The 18,633-nt window shown below is 44.5% G+C and overlaps 2 protein-coding genes across 6 annotated transcripts in view; one reads left to right on the top strand and one right to left on the bottom strand.

The window, feature by feature from the left end:
* The window catches only part of LOC135912012 (WD repeat-containing protein 47), a 206,149-nt gene that overhangs the window by 40,257 nt on the left and 147,259 nt on the right, over positions 1-18,633 (top strand). For 4 of the 5 annotated variants that reach the window (XM_070520935.1, XM_070520936.1, XM_070520941.1 and 1 more), the window contains 3 exons: positions 5,407-5,672; positions 6,391-6,634; positions 11,311-12,422. In XM_070520935.1, the coding sequence (XP_070377036.1) occupies positions 5,431-5,672; positions 6,391-6,634; positions 11,311-12,422 (1,598 nt within the window). In that variant the 5' untranslated portion in view covers positions 5,407-5,430. The remainder of the gene's footprint in view (positions 1-5,406; positions 5,673-6,390; positions 6,635-11,310; positions 12,423-18,633) is intronic. The other variant, XM_070520944.1, reaches the window with a different exon arrangement.
* On the bottom strand, positions 17,584-18,561 carry LOC139047037 (uncharacterized). Its single transcript, XM_070520983.1, has one exon. It carries the CDS (start codon positions 18,439-18,441, stop codon positions 17,584-17,586), a length of 858 nt encoding a protein of 285 aa, XP_070377084.1. The 5' UTR covers positions 18,442-18,561.

The raw sequence follows: 18,633 nt of genomic DNA, 5'->3' as shown, positions 1-18,633 counted from the left end.
GTGTAGTCACGCGAACGGTGGCGCGTTCGAAGGCGGCCACGCGAGACGGTCTCGCAGAAGCATGGGTCGCCGCGCGCGCGCGGGAGACGTCCACGCCGTGCGCCGACCCGCCGGGAAAGAGCAAACGCCATGTCTCCCGGCGCCCAAGTAACCTCGCAGTGGCGCGACACTCGCGCCATCTCTCGCACCGCGCTTGTACCACTCCGACCGCCGCGGCCCACGCGGCGACGCCGCACGGAGACGGGGGCTATGCGGGAAAACAAGATATCAGGGGACGCGCGAGAGTCGCGCATCCCCACAATGTATGGCCTATTTTGGAATTTGTATTTGTCCTATATACACGAGCGCCGACATATAACTTCCATCCCCTTGTTCTTCTGGAATGGGAAGCCTTACGCCTGCGCCTTGGTTTACCAAAGTTTGTTGCCGACAATGTACCATACCGAGAAGCACAGTTGCCGTCTCATGTGTAGATTTCGGCTATTAACTGTCCATTTGTTCTTAAAGATGTAGGCGTCCCCTGTATAATTATAAATAATTTTTATGTCTAAGTCTGCAATATTTTTTCAATCTTCCTGGCCTCGGTTCCACACTCCTCAGGTCATCTTCGTGCAAGCACTTGCTGGTCCCTTAGGTGTATGATTATGTGAGGTCCCTCCTTTTGACGTGAGAGGGAGAATCTCCGGATTGTATTCAACAACATATGTCCAAACAATGTGAAACACCTTTCTCACAATATATAAAATGGGCTGTTACAAAATCACTTATTGGAGATGAAAATAAACACAATCATAGCGACAGATGCATCACAATCAGAAGAAAACTCTGAAATCGGAATTTTCTTTTCTGTTTTAGACTGCTCATTCTCTTTAAGACTTCCTGACTACATACCAGTATATTTAGCTGAGTTTCTGGTGGTTACATTGACTTTATGAAAAGTGAACTCCTCAATCTTGGAAGTTGTAGTATAACAGTTTCTTTAATTTATGTTCAGCTCTCACTGCAAATAGTGGCTCACATATATCATGTACATTTCATTGTCTAATACCCTCTCACTTAACACTAATTAGGTTGGTATGGGTGCCTGGTAACAAAGGATTAGTTATCATACCTTGCTGGTGAAGCAGCGCACTGACACGGACACGGTGAAGACACAAGAAAAGACGACAATGCGTGTCTTCACTGTGTCCGTGTCCGTGCGCTGCTTCACCAGCAAGGTATGATGATTAATCACCAACTAGCCCTACTTTCCACATTACTAAAGGATTAGTTATTTATGAATTGGCAAACAGCTTGGCAAGAGCGGCCCTTAGTGGTCCAATTATTCCAATCCTTCCTCTATCAGCTTTCCTATCTACTGCTAGGTTAAGGGGAGCTGCAGTCATGCAAGACTCTTTGAACAGATTTAACTGATTACTGACACCTCCTAGTTCCTTGGAGCAGAAACTTCTGCCGTAACAGAAAAATTGAAGTCCTCTTTACAAAGCTTGGATGTCAAATAACTACATTAAACTGTTATCTGCACCAATCTGGTCTGCGCTCTCCTCCTCGGGCTCTTACTGTGGTGAACATGAGACAATGGAACACTTCTTCCTGCGATGTCGCTGTCTTTCACCATTAAGAAAACATACTTGAGAAAGGCACTTTCATGGTGTTGGATTGAATATAACACTTCCTGATATTCTATCTTTTGGAACCTCTTCTCTGGCACCCTATCATAGAAATATTTGTTCAGCCATTATGAGGTACATAATTGAATCAGGATGATTCCCTTGCTAAATTCTTAAATTTTATTTGTTATCTGACTTCGTTCTTTCAGCTATTCAAAATTTTTCCATAATGCCTCGTTTTAGATTTGTTTAATCTTTTTTATTAGGCCACCCTATTCTTGGCCAATCCCCCATTGTAGGTATGAGCTACTCGTAAAGGCAAACAAACAAACTTGTTTCAGCCTACCATTGCAAAGCTACGACAAATGCTGCTAAGCAAATACTCCCATTGTATTTGGTGGAGGTGCGGGGTTTCCTTCCTGCATCTTGGAACACCACCAGCTATTGAAATGGGTGATCCGGGGCCATCCCAGGCTGCTGCTCCCATACCCACGGCCATGATCTGCCCTGGCGTCATCCGGCAGCACTCTCCTTCTATATTTAGCGGAACAGACGACCACGACGGGGAAGACTAGCTAGCTGAATATCACTGTATAAGCACCTATAATAAGTGGGACGACTGCGCCAACCTCACTAATGTGACCTTTTACTTGACAGACATGGCAAACCTATGGTTCTGCAATCATGAATCTGATCTTACCACCTGGTCAGCTTTCATGACAACGTTGATGGAGGTCTTCAGCGGTCCTGCCGTTTGCCAGCTTTGTGCTTAGCAGCACTTGTGTGGTCAAGCTCAACACAAGGGTGAAGACGTGCTCTCGCTCTGCAAGTGCATCAACTCATCTATGGACAAAGCTGACAAGATTAAGCACATCATGAAAGGCATCGATGACCATGCCTTCCAGATACTCGTCGCCAAGAGTCCCCTGACGACTTCCAAGGTCATACAGCTCTGTCAGTGTTGTGCTGCTCAGCAGGATACCGCAGATCTATCTTTCTTGGTTTTCAACTGTGATGCTGCCGACATTTCAGCTTTAATGCTGCAGATAAGGCCATTCATCCACGAGGAAGTCACATGCCAACTTTTTCTGGCTTCTAGTACACCCGAGCCGTCGATAACCTTGGCTCTTTCATTTCATCACATAATTCAGACATAAGTTGCCGAGGCACTGCCACCTGCCCCTCCTCCGCAGCCAGTAGCTGGACCTAATTTATGCTAACACTTACGCTGGCCATGCGGTCCTTCAACTCCCGATGCCTACCAGACCATCGGCACCTTCCATGTGCCACTGCCACCTTCACGTCCGATTCTCGTCCCTTACTTGGTTGCTGGAGCCCCTGTCGTCAACTTATAGCGAACACCTGATAACCGGCTAATATGCTGTTCATGCAGTTTCCCGGGACACATAGCATGATTCTACCACCGTCGCAGCTTCCGTTTACCTAAAAGGGGGCGGGGGGGGCGCCTTAAGCTACATGTCTGTTTGACTTCCGCATCATGACTCGTCTAATCTTCCTCCGGACTCGTCTTCGAGTCACCACCCCATCAATTCATGACTATCGCCTTCCTCAAGTCGCCGATCCATTTCCCCAAAGGTTTGCTGACCCAGCCCAGCCCGAGAGGAAAACTAATAGTTGTAGTTCCAGAAGCAGGAACTGCGTTTACATCGAACACTTCAAGGCCTCATTTTCCCCCTGCGAATGAAATTGAACTGTCCGTAGACGGTGTCACTGTATGGGCACATATTGACACCAGAGCTGCCGTTTCTATTATTTGTGAGAAGCTTTGGGTTGACCACTGAATGCTGGATCATTGACCAGCAGGTTGACCACATGCTGGAGCATGGCATTATCCAGCCCTCTAACAGTCCCTGGGCATCTCCGGTTGTCCTCGTTAAAAAAAAAAAAGGTGGCTCCATAAGGTTCTGCGTCGACTACTGCCACCTTAACTGAATAATGTGCAAAGATGTCTATCCTTTGCCGTGCATCGACGATGCCTTGGACAGCCTGCAGGGAGTGGAATTCTTTTCCTTGCTGAATCTGCTCTCCGGATACTGGTAAGTGCCAATGGCAGAGGCCAATTTCTGAAAGACAGGCTTTGGAACACTTGATGGGTTATATGAATTCACCATCTTGCCCCTCGGCCTCTGCAATGTGCCTGCCACTTTCGAATGAATTATGGACACCATTCTTCAAGGGCTGAAGTGGAGCACGTGCCTTTGTTATTTACATGACATTGTGTTTTTTTTCGCTGACTTTGCGTCACACCTCAGCCGCTTCGAGCAAGTCCTTGCATGCCTCTCCAATTCAGGACTGCAACTAAATTTGAAGAAATGCCACTTCAGACCTCGCAAGCTTACTATACTCGGTCATGTTTCATTCTTGGTCATGTTTCAAAAGACTGTATCCTCCCAAACCATATGAAACTTAGTGCCGTATTGTAGCTCCCCAAACCGCCTACTATAAAAGAGCTTCACAGCTTCATCAGCCTATGCTAATATTTTTGACGTGTCATCCATAATTTTGCCTCTGTTATCGCAGCTTCTCACTGGCAGTTCTGACCTATCGGCCTGGTCCCCAGCATGCAACAATGCACTCCAAGAACTGCGCCACATTCTCGCCTCGCCTCCAGTACTGTGACACTTCGATCTCTTTGCTCCAACTGAGATCCACATGGACGCTAGTGGTGTCAGGCTAGGTGCTGTTCTTGCACAATGTAAGGATAGCTTCAAAGAGTGCGTTGTAGCATATGCCAGCCTCACGCTTACCAAAGCCCAGGCGAACGACTCAGTTGCTGAGAAGAGATGTCTGGCTGTTATTTGGGCTATCGGAAAATTTTGTCCTTAGATGTATGGGCGTCCATTTAACATCGTGACTGACCATCATGCCCAATGCTGTTTATCTTCACTAAAAGATCCAACTGGTTGGCTTGCTCATTGGGCATTGCACCTTTACCATGCCCTGCATGAGTACTTGACCGCGTCAGGATTGACCTATACAGTCCACTTTCCAACACTCCAAGTGGAAGCCACTGGGCTATTGTTGCTATTGACCACCAGATGTGGTACGCTGAAACTTCAGCCCTATCATCGCCACAGCAAAAGACATTGCCAGTTTTATCGTTCATAACCTGATTTTACGGCATGGAGTCCCTCGAGAATTACTGAGCGACCTTTTTCTCTTTAACGTCATTTCTGCATTGCTAAAGAAATATGGCATCTTTCACCGCATTACCACAGCATGTCAGCCTAAAACTAAGGGTATAGTTTAGCATTGTTTAACAAGTATAGCATTGGAATACCATATGGAAAAAGTGTTGCTGTTTGTACGCATTTCAAATGTTTGGTTCAGCTGCTCTTGTCAATGTAGCATGTACTGAAGATACATGTTGAAACAGTCAGCTTTGAATATGAGCCTTCCTTGTGCTTGGAAAAGTACCCCCACCGCCCACAGGCTCACTGATGGGCCTGTCAGCGGTTGTTACTTTCTGGACCCGTCACGTTTGCTCAGTGGCTATAGGTGTTCTGCTGCTGAGCACAGCGTTGCAGGTTCAACTTCCGACCACGATGACTGCATTACGATGGGATGAAATGCAAAAATGCTCCTATAGTTAGATTTAGGTCTGTATTAAAAAACTTCAAGTGGTCATAATGACTTTGAAGCCCTGTCTATGGCATCTCTCATAGCTGCAGTGTTGCTTTGGAATGTTAAACCCCACCAATTAATCAACCATGCAATCACTTGCCACATGAATGGGAGAGTTATTATTCAACTCGGTGATACTATGTCTATGCAGCAGCCACAGCAGTGACGTGCTGAGATGGCAGCCCACTTGTGCCTGGAGGAAGCAGAGGTCGTACGATTGGTGCTGGAGTTTCTGGCCAATCGGGAGCTGAGCATCAGCCAGCTGGCATTGGAGCGTGAATCGGGTGTCATTAATGATGCCCTCTCTGATGACCTGCTTTTCTTGCGGCAACTTATACTGGATGGCCAGTGGGATGATGCCCTTGGCTTTGTGGAACCCCTTGAAGTCATGGAAGCCTTCGACATCAAGCGTTTCAAGTCAGTAGCTTACTATGTCTGCCTTTTGGTTTGCACGCTCTTGTGTTTGCTTTAGTGTTAAGGCTTCATGATTGCTTCATCAGGATAGAAAGTGTCATTGCTATTGAGAGTTATAGGGACGCTGGAGCTGGTTGAACTTTTGTTAGCCTGGGTTCTTGCCCTAGAATTGAGAGGATTGAGTCCACACTTGTGGCTGCAACGTCTGCATTGTGACTTTCAGTGCCAGAATACGAGAAAACTAGGCTGAGAAAATTATGTGACACTCTTGGTGCTTTCCACACTTTTCCATAGCCTGTACTTTCACCACACCTTACAATTTGAGGTACGGCTAAACATATGGGTGTAAAATATGCTCAACAACCTATCCTGTTGCATATTTTATGCAGCATTTAACTTATTTTCAGGATAGTGTAAGCAAGTGTTGCATACTTCTTTCTGTAATGCCGGTAGGTGCAGCCAATTGTTGGCTTACAACAGACATGCCTCAACTATAAGGTATAGGAATGTAGAAAGTGAACTTTACCTTCAAACTTGAAACAAGCTATGATACAGTTAGTATGCTTATATGAACGTACTAAGACTTTGATGCTTGCATAAATGTAAAGTTTGTTTATGTGAAATTTTACAAAACTCTTAAGTGTATAATTCATGGCAGGGGTTTGTGCGGGCACTTGGCCACCACTTACGTGCCTCAAATGCATCTCTTTCTGGTGCCCAGATTCTCTGTGCTAAAGCACAAGTTCCTCGAGCTGCTGTGCATCCGATCTGAGGCTGGGCTGGTGCAGAGCGCTGAGCTGGGTGTGGACGAAATGGTGGCCTGCCTTGGGGCCCTGGAGCAGTGCAGCCCCTCACGCGAGCACTACAACCAGCTCTGTCTGCTACTTACCTTTCCCCGACTCTGTGATCATCTTGACTACAAGCACTGGAATCCCAGCAATGCCCGAATCAACTGCTTCAGAGAGGTATCTCTCTTTAACAGGGGTAATAATCTTTATTTCAACCTGGGAAGGCTGATGTGCACTGGTAAGGTCGTAGTCCTGTAATAAATGATCTGGCACGCCTGACTATTAGAGTAGAATTGAAGAGATAGCAGGAGAAAAATGGGGATATAGAAATTTATAGAGGCCTCACCAGGGCCTTGTCAGAAATTGAGGTCATGCACTGGAACTTGTAAAGCGCCATCTAGGGAACATTTTACCGCAAGTATTTTTCAAATTGGTTCATTATTAGAGTGTATAGGTGAAATTGAAATGTCCCACCACCATGCTGCCTGCAGGCGAGCTTCACTGCCAACATAAGCACTCTCTCCCTTTGCCTGTACTAGCGTCTGTAAGCTACAGTCCTTCCTTGCCTTCTTCCACACCAACCCCAGGGACTGTATCTCATTTACGTCGTGAGCCTCGCCTTCTGACTTCTTTCTATCTCTTCTCTTACATTTTCGCTGTGCAGCACACTTCCAGTGGTGGTTTTGCGCATTCTGTATTAGGTAATTTACTCAAGTCATGTGATCTATGCACTGTACTTGTCTATTTGCAATGTCCAAACCTTATGAGGGGCCCTTTAATTTTTTCTAGAACAATTAACTGCCTAAATCAGTGATGTTTCCAATCATCAGTTATGAAAATGTGACTTTTATGTGAAACAACTTTTACTCATTTGGTTGAGCAAACAGGTGCTTAATGCGAGTCCTTCCGTGTTTCGAATATTTTTTTTTAATGCAGAAATTGTGTCTAGGTGCAAGCTAAAGCTTCCTTGTAACCATTTTTCGATGCATACATGCAGAGTCTCCCAGTAATTGTGGGTTTTTCTTAACTTATAAAGCAACTGCACTTTTAAAAGGCCATGGACAATTGTGCATCTACCTTATTGAGCATTGGATGAGAAACCCATTGAAGCATCAAGCTTGTTTTGCTGATGTTCTTTATTATTGATTGAAAAAAGATATATATGCATAGGTTTAATGCAGACATACAGGGTTTGTCTGTAAAGTAATGAGACTGCCTGCCACGCAGCGCTGCAGTTGCCAGTAGCACGCTCCCCAGAGGTGAGATTTGTGGGGAGGCTTCTAAGCTAAGTATCACACTGGGCGACCATTGCAGCCGTGCTCTGACACAGTGAGGATCTGAAGTGGTGCAAAAGCTGTTTTCAAGTTTTGTCATAGCAGAAAACATCAGAAATGGAGCATTAGCTGGAGCAGCGGGGCACAGTCAAATTTTGCTTTCACCTGGGCAAAACCGCTTCCAAGATGCTTGCCTTGGTTAAGAAGGCTTACTAAGAGGATGCGCTGTCAAAGGCCCAGGTTTTCTGGTGGTTCGGTGAGCTGGAAGAACGGACGGGAGACCATTGAAGGCATGGAGCAATCTGGATGCCCTTCAACGAGTGGTTTGGACAAAAATGTGGTCAAAGTAAAATATATCCTGGACTCCGACTGTCATTTGAGTATCAGATTAACCACCGAAGACCTCAACATGTGCAAAACAACAATTCACACGATTATTTCAAAATTTTGAACATCCGGAATGGTTGTTCGAAATTGGTGCCAAAAGTGTTCAGTGATGAACAAAAACAATGACGGGTTAACGTTTCCTCTAAGATGTTAGTGCAGTTAGGAAGTGAATGGGACTTTTTAGACGGCATAATAACAGTCGACAAATCATGGGTGTTCAAATACAACCCCAAAACCAAGCGCCAAAGTTCGGAACTGCACACCGTGAACTCCCCACGCACCAATATAGTGAGAATGTCAAAATCTAAGATAAAGACAATGTTCATTGTCTTTTTTGATAAGCATAGGTTGGTCCACAAGGAATTTGTACCTCTGGGACGAGCCATCAACGCCGTGTTCTACAAAAAAGTCCTTGAGTGTCTTCGCAAAGCCATCAAACAAAAATGACTGGAGATTGCCGATCACTGGAAGCTCCACCATGACAATGCTCCAGCTCACTCCGCCTTTGTTGTGACCGCCTACCTGGCCCAGATATTGGTTGCAACCTTGCTGCCGCCACCATACAGCCCCGATGTGAGCCTAGCAGACTTTTTCCTCTTAAAAAAATTATGGGGTTTTACGTGCCAAAACCACTTTCTGATTATGGGGCACGCCGTAGTGGTGGACTCCAGAAATTTCGTCCACCTGGGGTTCTTTAACGTGCACTTAAATCTAAGTACACGGGTGTTTTCGCATTTTGCCCCCATCGAAATGTGGCCGCCGTGGTCGGGATTGGATCCCGCGACCTCGTGCTCAGCAACCCAACACCGTAGCCACTGAGCAACCACGGCGGGTTCTTTTTTTTTTTTTTTTTTCATGTTCTCAAAGCTCGAGAGAAGCCTGAAAGGTCAACGTTTCGAAAAGTTCCCGCCATCCACCGGGCTGTCACAGAGTCTCTGAAAGAGGTTATGGCAGCTGACTTCCAGAGAACCTTTACAGTATGGGAATCGCTTTGGCAGCGGTATATCGATGCCCAAGGAGACAATTTTGAAGAATTGTAATAATATGTTCCCATCAAGTCGCTAAATTCTTTTTGCCAGACCCAGTCTCATTTATTTACGGACAGACCCTGTATACCTTTAGTGACTTTGTGGCTTGTCACTTCACTTTTTTTTTTACATTTAAAAGTAGCATAATTGAGCAAGAACAGATTTGAAAGTGCTAACACTTATTCATGTAAGCTGAACTGATAGGACAGACAGGCATGATTCCTTTGCTTGCAGAAGCATAGTACTTTTCTCAGACACAGTTCCCCACGTTGTCTTCCTGAAGGGCCCTACAAGCTTCACTCATGCTTCCTACCCAGAGTTGTGCCTGTAACTTCACAGTTGATGCATTACATGTCCTCCATTAGCTACTTCAGGAGGATATTCTTTTCTAGTATTCATCTCTACTGCTGCACGGTTATTTGAGAATTCTGCACTCTGGGTAGTGCAAACTTTATAGTAGTACAACCAAACAGCTCAAGGGCATGCCTTAACACGATCCTCTAGAGCAGGCTGTAGCACTGTTTGGCTACTCAAAGGCAGCGGGACAGTGACTCATAAGAGACGAGTGCTGCCAGAACAGAATATATATTGCGACATAAGACAGTGAAGTGTGAACATTAAAGAGGGTCATAGTGTGGTTGAAGCAGTAAATGAAAAGTAAGTGTCGTCTACATTTTAAAAAGTCTACTACTGAAGACCGTTGTTATTGGAGCATTTTATTGTGTTATTACCACCTTACTTTTTCGGTTATTATCACTGCCAGGTAGCTTTGCATTCATGCACCACTGTACAGCAAGGGTAGCTCATTCAATTTCTACCTTGCTTTGGTAGTAACAGCACTGCAGAAGCACTAGTGGTACACCATATTGTTCTGCCAATGTGAAGTTTATTTATTTATTTAAAATGTCCTTACAGGCCTCGTATGAGGCATAGGGTAAGGGAGGCATCACAGAAGGACTAAGAGAGCATATATAATGGGCATAAAAGAAAACCTATTATACATACATAATTAAAAGACTGTATAAATATTGTTGTTGGATAATTTCTAGGATTCTGTTAGTCAGTCTACTTTTATCATTTAAATTTTGCATACCCAACTGTATTTTCATTTACTGCCGTAACAGCACCGTGATGCCCTGCCTATTGAACACCTGCCTATGAGCAGCCATTGAGTGTCCCCAAAGATTGGGCAAGTGCATTGCAATTTGTGCAGCAGTATTGTAAATACTGCATTCAGTTTTCAAGCCTTTTGACTGCAGCAGTATGTGTTATGTCATGCCTTTTGTATCCAGTAATTGAAGGAATTATATGATGTGTGCAGTTTTTATGAATAACTTCTTGCAAACGGTATACTCAGTAGCGTTGCTGCATCACTGCACTGCAAGCTTTCTTGTATTTTAGTTACGCTAATTTGTCAAAGAAAAGTTGAATCAAAGAAAGGTGACCGACAGTGTCAAACTTGTGTTCTTGCAGCTGACCAGTTTTATTTAAACAGCTTGGCAAAATTAAGTCTACACTAGAATGGCTAAAATGTGTTTCTGTTGCAGAAAAAGTTCTAGTCAGTGTCAGATCTAGTATACAGCGGCAAGTGCTTCTCATAGGAAATACTTTGTACGCATGGACCATCGAACTGCCTCGTATGACTCTCTCGCCTTCCATCTGATTGCTATTCATGTTCTCACACCTGCCTTGCTCAGTTGCTGTGTTGTCAACTCCTAGTGATGGTATAGGTAACATGCTCAAACAATGCACCCAGCTGTAGAAGGATTAGTTTCGTCTTTATAATTTATTTTCTAAACTGTGCCTGAAGAGGTTGTCTGGACCATAGGTGAGGTCATATATCCCCCTCCTAATCCATTTTCTTAGTTCGCTAAATACTTTCTTTGACCACGGTATGTTTATTGATTGTTGCTGGGTAAGTTGGTCACTTCCTCTTCGTGCCTGTATGACTTGCGAAGAAACTATTTTCTGGGAGCATGGAGGCACGACTAGCATGTGTGTCATACTTTTATGGGAACGGCCTTCCTGCATTCTTCACTTGTCAGTTATTATAGTGAGTTAGGTTTTGTTGTACAAGCATAATTGTGAGATGGTGTGTGGGGCACTGCAATATGTTGATTATCTATGGATCATCTCAAAAGGCTTTCTTTTTTTCATCTTCTAGGTACTGCCACTTGTGGAGAAGCTGCTACCATCTCCAGTAAAGTCCCCTGTGTCAGTTCAGCGTACATCGTCTGGCGACCGTCTTGTCCAGTTGCTCATTAAGGGTATCTTGTACGAATCCTGCGTTAACCTCTGCCAGAAAAAGGCAACCCTTCCGCCAAGCAGCGCTCGGGATGATGAGTTTCACTTTGCCGAACTCCTAGGAAATGCCGATGCCGATCTCAGCCTGTTCTCATGGCTCCAGTGCCTCCCGCCAGAAGTGTTCTCTTACCCATTTGAACAGAAAGTGCTTAATGTTGACATACGGCAGTTAGTTAAGCCGTTCCTTGAAGCATCCTGGACAGAGCAGATTCTGGCAACGCCAATCAAGCCACGTGTCTTCCCTCACTCTGCTGTTCCACGCACCCCAATGAGCCGTTCGCTCATAATGGCTAGCGTGGAAGGCGGCCTTTTTTCTGCAGGCAGTCATCCAGCCCTCAGTGGTTGTGCCAAGATGGCCCTTTCAATGGCAGACCTGTCCTCATCCATGTCACGGTCATTTGGGGCCTTCCATCTTACAGGGAAAAAGCTGATGAATACATCTGTTGACCGGCTCTTTGAAGTGGGTGATGTATTCAGCACAAGCTGCACGGACATTCGGACAGGCACCTTGCCCGATTTGCTCAAGGAGGAAGAGGAAGAGAACAAGGATGGCAATGAAAGTAAAGCCAGCGATGCAGACAAATCTCAGTTTTGGAAAGAATTCCAACGTCTCAGGAGGAACCTTCATCACCATCTGGATGCGGCTATGGCAATGTCACCAGCGGTGGTTGAGAGTGACAAAAGGACGTCAAACTCAGTGGTAGCAGTTCCACCTTCACCAACACGAACACCTACACCTACTTCTGCCCCAACAAGTGCCACTACCTCTGCGCCTTCACGCACAAAATCTGCTGCTGAAGTAACACTTGTATCCCCAGCATTAACGCCAATTGGTCAAACAACACAGAAAGGTAGTGTAAAATTTACGACAAGCACACCACGAAATCCAAGGACAGCACCTGCACATGTGACAACAGTTACGATAGATGGAGTGGTGAAGAACCTCTCTGAAGATCTCCGGTCCACTGACAGGTCAGTGATTGCTATGGGTTGTTTCTTGCAAGCAATTTTGATTTTGATTACAGATGTGTTTCTTAGCTACAATACCATTTGCATACTGCAAAGCATCGCAGTATCTGATGCAAGGTACGAACAGGCAACTTCATGTACATATTCACTAAGATGTATGAACAACATAAGGTGGAATTCAAACAAGTCAGAAGCTACTAGAACCCACCTTTTCACTTCTACATTTGTAAGTCAGTGTGATATACTCTGGTGTGGAACTTTCGGGCTTCAGTATGTTTAGTGACCAAATACACAGTATAGTAGACATTTGTTAATACGACTTTGGCTAACTCTATTCCTCAGTTAATTCAATCTCGACTGAAGGTTCGACCAGCATCCATGCATTTCTATGGGCCAGAGATTTCATCATTTCAGTCCTGAAATTGCCCCACACTGACTAATTCGAAGTTGACTGAATAATGCGAATGCGCTTGATCCAAATTCTGACCTCACTCATGATACCACTGGCCATAATATTTGTCTTGGTAGCACTAGAGGAGCATGAATCCTTCAAAGATACATTAATTTATCCCCAAAACAACTATTTTTTACCTGCCCTAGGAAGATTTTCAAGAAAAAGTGGCAGCTCACCATAAATGATGGCCATATTTACCCATTTCTAGTGCACATTTTTTTCCAAGAAGATTGGTGCAAAACTACCTGCATAGTGTAATCAGATATGAAACCGCATTCATGACGTTGCAGCAGCCTACCATCAGAGCCAGCATTATCCTTGCAAGATGACAGCAGAACAAGCTCTCTCATAGAATGTTGATGACGATGTGCCGCTTTCAGTGTTTGACTACAAAAGCTAATTTAAAAGATTCATTTTGCATGCTAAGCTAGTGACAACAAAGTTGTATCGGGTGTTTTTAATGTTTCAAGTGAAATGGTTCATCTAGGCAGGGGCCACCATCCGATTTGTAATTGTTAGTCATTCGGTAAATGCGAAATATCAAATGCATATTCTATTGTACAGGGCAGTAAATGTTGTTGTCCATTGACTGATAAAGGGCTGTCTGAGACCGACAATGATGGTCATTAATCCTAAGTAAATTTCTATTATGTAAAGGTTAAGCTCCATGGTTTCATCTTATTTTGGTTGCCAGAATCGGAGGCATGCTGAATTTTTCTTGTTAAAGAATGGTGTGCGTAAGATTTGGGGGCATGTAAAACGCAGGCAAATACTGCGAACTGGAGCAGCGATATCTTTGGATGTTCTTCTGCCTCTTTTTAATTCAGCCTGCCAGATAGTTAGATCAATTTCAGTAGTTCTGTCAGAGTTGAAATAAAGGGACCCTGTGATCATTAAGTGACATATTTAAGTGTTCACGTAAAGCATGTAATTTATTATAAAGTTTTTAAAATGTGTCTCGCTACCAATTGCAGCGACGCCCCTCCCCTCTATTTTCAGCCGCCCCTTCACAATTGAAGTAGTTATCACAATTAACGTCAGTTGGGCGAGCTATCTGATTGGCTACCCAGGTCGTGTCTTCAATAATTTTTCCACCATTATGGTGAACAAATGTTGTTCGTGTTAGTTGGAATGTTGGTTAATTTGTTTCTATAAAAAAAGTAACAGAAAGAGAATACACAATGACAATTTATTGCTGCACTCAAGCACTTCTGGCACACAGCAAGTGTCATCTGCTTGTGTTACGACATTCTCTGTGTTGATGCGGGCTGCACAGTCAGTGCTGGTCTCAAGTTTTCTTTTCGTGAGCACCATGGATTGCCTTTGTTAGGTTGTGGGCTGCAAATCTAGCGATCGGCAATATGTCAAAGTGCGACATTGTGTCCCTCTGCAGGGCAACATGCAAGCGGTGTGGGTGCCGCACATTGGGCTGCCTGTTTCCAATCAGCACCAGCATCTGTGCGTTTGCAGCCGTCACTTCTTGCTGGAGGATACTAACACCACTTTAGAGAGTTTTAGTGTGTCCGGTATTCAGGTATACGTGAGTGCAAGCGGACTGGGCCTGGACGTTTTACCATATGAGCAAAGGTGCAAACGTAAACTGCCTGCACAGTGCAGCCACCTGGTGGCACTGTGCTGAACCAGACAAACACTGAGCTAATATAGCAGTAACCAAGTGTATTCTACTGGTAATGGTGTAAATTTTTGTGAGGAGTGTAATCATGAACACATTGTCTTTTGAAATGTTTAAAATATTTTATACTTCAGTTCAGTTCAGTTTATTGTCCTTAAAGACCCCCGGAGGGGGTATTACATAAGGGGTGGGTTTAACATAAGTTCCACATTTGGTACACTTCATAAGTTATATTCAAGGTGATCAATCACACGCTGTAGGAATGAAGACAGGCAAGTGATGCTAACAATGTCAGCAGGAAGGCCGTTCCAGTCTTTAGCTGCTCGAGGAATGAACGAGGCGGAAAAATGAGTGGTTCGGGCACGTGGCCGTGCGACTTGCTGCGGATGACTGGTGCGGTGAGAGATGCGTGCTGCAGGAACGATGTATGGCGCATGATGAAGGGTACTGAAAAAGAACTTGTGATAGAGCTCAAGACTAGCAATGCGTCGGCGATTAGATAGTAATGTTAGTCCGGATTGTGTTTTAAGTGCGGAAATACTGACATCATATGAATATTGTGAGTGAATGAACCTAGTAGCGCGGTTCTGAACAGATTCAAGTGAGGTGATAAGATATGTTTGATGCGGGCTCCAGATGGCAGATGCATATTCAACTTTTGCCCGAACAAGGGACTTGTAGGCAAGCAGTTTTACGTTTTGAGGTGCCTGGCGGAGATTACGTTTTAAAAAACCTAGTGTTTTATTAGCAGATGATATGATATTAGAAATATGTTTATGCCAGGATAGATCATTGCATACAGTGACACCTAGATATTTATAGGACTCTGCTAGTTCGAGAGGCATGCTTCTAATTTGGTAGGGAAATACCAGGGGATTACTGCTACGAGTGAAAGACATAACTTTACATTTTTGTACATTAAGTTTCATTAACCAATCGTCACACCATGTTAGTATGTTGGTGAGGTCTTTCTGCAGGGCTGTTTGATTGCTGGTGTTACGTACAGTTCAATAAATGACACAATCATCGGCGAACATTCGGATATTACAGGACACATGTGAAGGTAAGTCATTAATATATATTAAAAATAATAGGGGGCCAAGAACCGATCCTTGAGGGACGCCTGATGTTACTGGCACAGGGTTAGATAGGTGATTATTTATAATGACAGATTGGGAGCGGTTGCTAAGAAATTCAATGATCCAATTCAAAACATCAGGGTGCAAATTAAGTCTTGTAAGTTTCAATATTAGACGTTGATGAGGAACTTTATCGAAGGCCTTAGAGAAATCCAGGAAAATTGCGTCAGTCTGTACGTTACTGTCAAGGTTAGTGTGAACATCGTGCAGGAAAATGGCCAGCTGTGTTTCACAGGAGAAACCTTTGCGGAATCCGTGCTGGGCGGGATGGAAAAAGTGATTCAAGTCAAGAAAATTCATGATAAGAGAGTAGATGACATGTTCCATGATTTTGCAGGGGACGCTTGTTAGGGAGATGGGGCGGTAGTTAAGAGGCGAGTTTCTGTTACCTGATTTGTGAACTGGAACGACCTTCCCAATTTTCCAGTCATCTGGAATGAAACCTGAAGAAAGAGACTGGGCAAATATCAAGGACAAATAGGCTGCAGAAATAACCTTCGTGTTTTTTAAAATTTTTGGGTTAATCTCGTCTATGCCGGAAGATGATGAACACTTGATTTTGTCAATGATCGCACAAATACCGTCTGCATTGAAAGCAATGGCTGGCATTGACGAGTTCATACTAAGCGATGATGAAATGGGAGGCGCATTAGATTCGTTAGTGAACACAGAAGCAAAGGCCGAATTGAACACTTCGGCACAATCGAAATCATTAATAATTTCGTTCGATTCGTTAGTTATCTTGATAGTGCGCGTTTCGCTATCGTTTATAACTCTCCAAAATTGCCTCGGGTTATTGATTAATAGGTTTGGTAGATCATTGTGATAAAATGAGTGTTTAGCGTGACGCAGTGCGTCGATGTAGCTCTGTTCGGCTTCATAATATTTATCCCATGCGCATGGGCGTCCTCTCTGTTTGGCGGCGCGATACAGACGCTTCTTTTTGTTTTCTAGGCGTTTTAAGGCCTTTGTGAACCATGGTTTTTGCTGACAAGAACGAAAGGTGACTTTAGGAATGAATTTATGTGCAAGATCACTTAGTTTGTTTTTGAAGCGCGTCCAATTGCTGTTAACAGAATGGTCTTGAAAAGTTGATTCGAATATAGGAAAGAATGTATTCATAGCTTCAGTTATAGCTCCGTAATTTCCTTTGTCGTATAGACATATTGTTTTCTTAAAGGTATCCCGTGTCAACAAATTTAACGAAAAAGTGGCATGGATGACTTTGTGATCACTGATCTCAGGTAAATAAGAAATGGATGAAAGGCTGTCAGGGTGGTCGGTTAGTATGAGATCGAGGACGTTGGCAGTTTGCTGCGAAATCCGGGTTGGTTCAGTTACTAGCTGGGAAAGATTATAGTTGAGGCAGAAATCGACAAAATTTTTGGCCTCTGTGTGTCCGGATACCGAGAATGATTGTATGGTACGCCAGTCTATTTGTGGGAAGTTAAAGTCACCGAAGAGCAGGATTTGCGCGTTTCGGTGGGTGGTTACCAGTTCGCTTATGACGTTGTTAAGTTGATGGCAGAAGTCAGAAGTAGCAGTGGGCGGTCTGTAGCAGATACCAAGTAGCACTTTTTTTGGATAGGTATGCATTATGACCCATAACATCTCGAGATCTGATGTGACGTTAATTAGCGAGCATGGCAACTGCTCACGAACAGCGACTAGCACACCACCACCACGGGTTCCTGCGCGGTCGTTCCGATAGAGGCAGAAACCGGGCAGGTCGGCTAGAACTTCGCTATCAGCAACGGCGCTGCTCAGCCATGTCTCAGTTAGTAATAGTATGTTGCTACCGGTAGATGAAACTATGTTCGACACCAATTCACGCTTTGGGAGGAAACTGCGCACGTTCGTGTATATTATAGAAAGCGAAGCGCTATCTCTGGAGCAAGTCGGTGTTGTGTTATTTTTCTGTTTGGGGTGATGTAGCTGCTATGACAACTCTTTGACACTACTCGAGGCGGCATCAAAGGTGTATCTTCTTGAACCGATGAACAAAGTCTTAAAGCGGAGTGAAAACGGGACGCCTTTACTTTTTGCGAAAGCAACGAGATGTTTTCGGGAATTTCGTACTGATCGCGAAAAGTCCTCGCTAATACTGTAGTCTGTGCCCTTAAGCTTTCGGCCACTCGAAAGGATGTTAACTTTGGTTTTATGGAAAGTAAATTTTGCTCTCAGGGGGCGAGAGTGATTGGCGGAGTGACGACCGATGCGATGTGCACGTTCTATTTCTTTTGGGTCGATGGTTAGTTGCAACCTATCGCGGCAAAGTTCCACAATCAGCCTTTCGGAGTCGGCAGTGGTTTCCGAGATGGAAGGGTCAGGAATGCCGTAAAAAATTAGGTTGTCCCGCCGTGAGCGATTTTCAGCATCGTCGATACGTGCTTCGAGCTCCGAAATGCGAAAAATAGCCTGTTCAGTCGTGGTGCGCATTGCATCCACTTCGTTGCGAATGGGCAAAAGCGTCTGGTAGTGACTCTCAAGATCATTCATTCGTTTGCTTAGATCAGTAATTGCTTTATCGGTAGAAGTAAGTTGCGACTTAAGACCATGGATTTCAGTGATCAGCTGGTTCTGACCGGCGGTTAGTTTTCGCAATTCGGTTAGTAGGTTTTCAGGAATGTTAGGACCCGGGTTTGTTTCCACATCACCCGCCAAAATCAGCAAGGCATGAATAATATGAGCACATTCGACAGCAATGGCGGCACAGCAGTGCGGGCTCGGCAACTGCATCAGGAAATAATTGCTAGATTTTTTAGCAAAGAGAGCGTATGGTTGACTAACCTGCATTGCAAAAGCAAAAGGTTTAGCGAGCTGTGCAGATGCGCAGTCGCCGAGCCCACAAAGCTGTGTTGACGGCCGCCCACACTTTATATCTGGTGACTGCGTTGCCGTTGCTGACGATGGGGATTGCCACCCTCGACTGAGGACCACCGGCCGCCACTTCTTCTGCTGGATGTCCGGGTATGAAGCATCGCTGGT

Source organism: Dermacentor albipictus, chromosome 1, assembly GCF_038994185.2.
Source record: "Dermacentor albipictus isolate Rhodes 1998 colony chromosome 1, USDA_Dalb.pri_finalv2, whole genome shotgun sequence".
NCBI lineage: Eukaryota > Metazoa > Arthropoda > Arachnida > Ixodida > Ixodidae > Dermacentor > Dermacentor albipictus.
Note: the sequence above shows the minus strand (reverse complement) of the source record. Positions and strands in the feature narration are given on the sequence as shown.